The 4,153-nt window shown below is 47.7% G+C and overlaps 1 protein-coding gene across 1 annotated transcript; it reads left to right on the plus strand.

The window, feature by feature from the left end:
* The first annotated feature begins 336 nt into the window (after positions 1 to 336).
* Positions 337 to 1,451, plus strand: K452DRAFT_346712 (uncharacterized protein). Its single transcript, XM_033545477.1, has one exon. It carries the CDS (start codon positions 539 to 541, stop codon positions 971 to 973), a length of 435 nt encoding a protein of 144 aa, XP_033391424.1. The 5' UTR covers positions 337 to 538; the 3' UTR covers positions 974 to 1,451.
* Positions 1,452 to 4,153: the final 2,702 nt, after the last annotated feature.

Consider the following 4,153-nt stretch of genomic DNA (forward strand, 5'->3'; position numbering starts at 1 on the left):
GTAGGGGGTTTAAGAACCCGGACTTGTGTTTTTGCCATAGTATTTGCCCGAGGTGTGTTATTCCGGGCTAGGAAGTCTGCCTGGGGCAGAGATAGGATAGGGTCTGTGCGGTGTCTTGGCGGGGAACGCCGAAAATTTTGTCTACTGGGGGAACCGGTAGAGAGGTTTTTACCCGCAGTTAACACAACAACCAAGGCCTACGGCCTGGTGCAAGTTAGTCTGCAAAGTAAGTAGGCTGTGCTGATTCGTTTGATAGTATTTTCGAGGTTCTGGGGGCGCTGGTTATAGCGATCCCATTAGTGCGAGAGGTGTGTGTGTCCTTGTCTATGCTTCTGCCGGGGGTAACGTTGCCGTTAATATAATTATCTGTACCTCTTTCCTTACTAACTCGCCTATCTCCCTTAACTTGGGCCGGAAATCCGCCCTACTATCTAACGTAGTATAGTACTCGTCGACAACAATTCTCTCTAACCGCTACTGGCTCCTTAACCGCTCTAAATAATCGCTAAACGTCTTGGTTATAGCCGCCTCTAGGGTAATGAATACGATGGACGTATCTCTACTAGGTGGCCGCCGGCTATCCTATTCTACCGCGGAAATACCTGCTCTGCGACACCTTTCCGCTATGTTCTCTCGTAACGATATTAATGGAACTACGATAACTGTCGTGCCTGGCTCGCTGGTGCTAGCGGTATATATAGCCGGAACTATAAAAACTATACTCTTACCGCCGTCTGTGCCTATTACTACTAACACGGGGCTGCGGCCTTTAATAACCGCCTTAATAGCCTACTCCTGTACCCCTCTAAACTCGGCATCCTGCTGGCCGGCTACCTGGCGTAATATCTATAACCGGTCGACTATCTTGACCCGCTTCTACCGCCTAAACTGCGTGTCTATAGCCTCGGCTGTTACCGCCGCGGGCCGCTTCCTGCGTAATTGCTATAACGTAGACGCGTGCTCCTGGAAATAATGGAACCTAACGCTAGCCGCCCTATACCGCTCTATTATAGACCGAATCTCGTCTACGGCCTCTAATATTAACCGGCTATAAATTGCGCCCGCCATACGCGTGCTATAGCAGAATATTAAATCCTATGTATAGTCCTTCTCTTCTCCTCCCTCGCCTTCTCCTTCTTCTAACTCGGCCTTGCCGGCTCCGTCGGCGTCGAAATAGTGGTCCCCCTTAATATATTTATTGCCTATAGCCTGGATGCACTATCGGTACGTAGCCATACTCAACGGCACCCCCATTCCGATCTTGCTCTCGTTGACTAACGACTTGCGGAACCGGTTCTCCGTCTACTTTACTGTACCTGGGCCCTCCTTGCTCTAAATATAACCGTGTTCCTCTGGCGGCCTATCCTTCTCTTTATATGCGACGGCTAACTGCCGTTCGAACGGAATTACTAACTATATATAATAAAACAATAACTCGCCTACCTCGCGCGGTAAATGCCGGTGGATAATCTTTAAACTGCTATCCCTGCCGTGGCCCTTGTGGTACCGGGTTACGTAAACTATTAAACCGTCTTTAATAAATATGTTTCGCTGGCTACCGTTAACTGTATTGTAATACCGGGTGCTGATTAACTCTAGTATACGCGAGGGCCCGCCCCCTGTAGTGTATATTAATACGGCTAACTGCTCCTTGAATCGGCTTACGGTTCGCCTAAATGCTTTAACGGCCTCCCTGTCGACTTTGATGGTAGCTGGGGGGATGTCTCCTGCGGCCGGCTGGACGTCTCCTACGGCCGGCTGGACGTCTCCTGCGGCCGGCTGGACGTCTCCTACGGCCGGCTAGACGTCTCGTATAGCGGGGGGATTTTTTCTTATATCGATAAATTCCTATTGCCGCGGTCGGCTCCTGCTGTTATCCTTATCCTCCTCGCCCCCTCTCTCTATTAACTGGTGAAATAACTACTAATCGCCGTCTACCTCGAATCTGTTTAATGGATTACGTATAAAAAACTAACCCGGCTCGTCGATACTGGGGTCGTCTCGTAACTCGGCCTATGGGATAGCGGGTAACTCTCCCCTTCTCTCCTGTGCGGGCGTAACCCCTATTATCTCTTCTACTAACGTCTGCCGATACCGGCCTACTATTCTATGTATCTAACTCTTTATCTAGTCTATGCTAAACTCGGTGCTACGGTATACTAACGTATCCCCCTTCTATCTTACTAACCCGGGGGCTATCGTCGTGTATTAAATCTTTATACCGTACGTGCGCGCCTCGAATATCTAACCTATAGGCGTTGGTATATCCCGTACTATAAACCGCTGGACTATCTCTCTTACCCGCCGCTAAATCCTGCCGTCCTCGGTCTCTCTAGCCTCCTCCTATGCGCTCTGCACGACTATTATCCTTGTAACCTTGATTACTGCGGATAACCGGGGCGTATAATCTATAGGGCTCTACTACCCTCTCCTCTCCTTCTCGACTCCTAATACGGCTAACCCGCTAATTAACGCGTTTGTATAGTTGTTGTCCTCTGTTTTATGGTCTAATAAACTAATATAAAACGCTAAACAATTACGGTTAATCCGGCTTATTAGTTCTCTTTTATTTTCTACTGCCTCTTCGTCGTTCTCCGCCTCTTCTTCTTCTTATTCTTCCTCCTTATCTTCGTCGTATCTAATGTCCTCTTCGACCGTACTACTAGCTACCTCGCTCTTCTCTCTCTCCTTCTCTTGTAACTACTGCGACCGGGCCTCGTCTGCGAAATCTTGCTACGCCCTAGCTTACTCTCGGGTTAACTTGTATGGCGGTCTATCCTCTTTTACCTTGGTGTATGTGCGGAAAATATACCCGATTATGCGCTGCTATGCCTGCTTATACCGCTTCTTCGTATCCTCTTCTATGCGTCCTAGGAACGGATAGTTCGGCTTCGCGTTTATATCTTTACGGTTAATCTCGAATAAAACCTAGTTGCTAACCGACGTTAAAATTGTGTCCTAGGCCCGGTCGATAACTTCGTCTAAACTAGTATATATGATTGCTAAAATCTCGACCCGACTCTGCTAGCGCTGCTGGCGGTGTCGCTCTGCCCTATTAGGTGGCCCGTTCTGCCTTCTTTTCTGCCGATCCTCCTCTTGCTGACGCTGCTCCTAGTCGGCTAGTAACTCGACTAATTGCCTTAACTCCTTTATATCGAACCCGGCTAAATGCTCTACCTAACTAACCCGCCTTAACTACGGGTTCGCGTCTAATTTTTATTATAGCTAAACGATTCTTTTTCGCTGTTCTTCGTTCGCCTTTATGCGTAACTCGATCTGCTTACGGACTTGCTGGCTTGCCGTGATAGGGTGTCCCTCCTCTTGCTGGCCTGCCGGTAATACCTCGAAAAAACTCTGTATGGGCCCGCGCGTAAAAAACCTTTAGTAACGTACGCCGACCCGCTATGGCCTTTCGATTTTATAGGCCCTGCGTCGCTGCGCTAATAACCCGCCTCTTCCTTGGGGATTAACCTATCTATGCTCCTTCTTGTAATGCTTTTTAATCCTATCTACTTTTCGTATTATGTAACCGTACTTGCTACTCTCGTCTCTATTTCTAGGCCCTTCTAACTCGTACGTAAACCCGTCCTTATAAACTGGTAATTCTTTAACGGCCTTAATAGGCCTCGCCGGTATCTGGAACTGCGCTGTTAATTGCTGCTGGTTATAGATTAAACCTTTAATCTCCTGGACCGTCTCCTTAACTTTCTACCTGCTTGTAACGTCGAACCGATGCTTCCCGCTCTGTAAATAGCCCTCTACCTTATTGCCTAATACTGTAAACCCGTACTCTTTATAAATAACTAAATTGAAATCGGACGCGTATGCGAATAGCCCTATTGTCGATATGTTGATGATGATTTTGCTACGCTGTTTGGTTGATTTGCTGTTTTGTTGATGGCTTATAGCGGTTCTTAGTTAATGTATTAGTAGATTTTAATAGGGCCTACGGGTTGACGGGGTGATGCGACGGACGGGTTCGCGATAAACTACTAGCTACCCTTCTCTCTGCTAGGGGACTACCCGTATCGATTGCGCGACTAGCGACTAGCTCTAACTTTTTAATATCTAAATCGGTCCTACGGCGGTTTTTCCGATATATTAGTAAAAACGGATATATACGCGGCTCCCTATCCCTCCTATCTTCTAGTAT

This window comes from Aplosporella prunicola (genome assembly GCF_010093885.1).
Source record: "Aplosporella prunicola CBS 121167 unplaced genomic scaffold K452scaffold_84, whole genome shotgun sequence".
In the NCBI taxonomy this organism is placed as follows: Eukaryota; Fungi; Ascomycota; class Dothideomycetes; order Botryosphaeriales; family Aplosporellaceae; genus Aplosporella; species Aplosporella prunicola.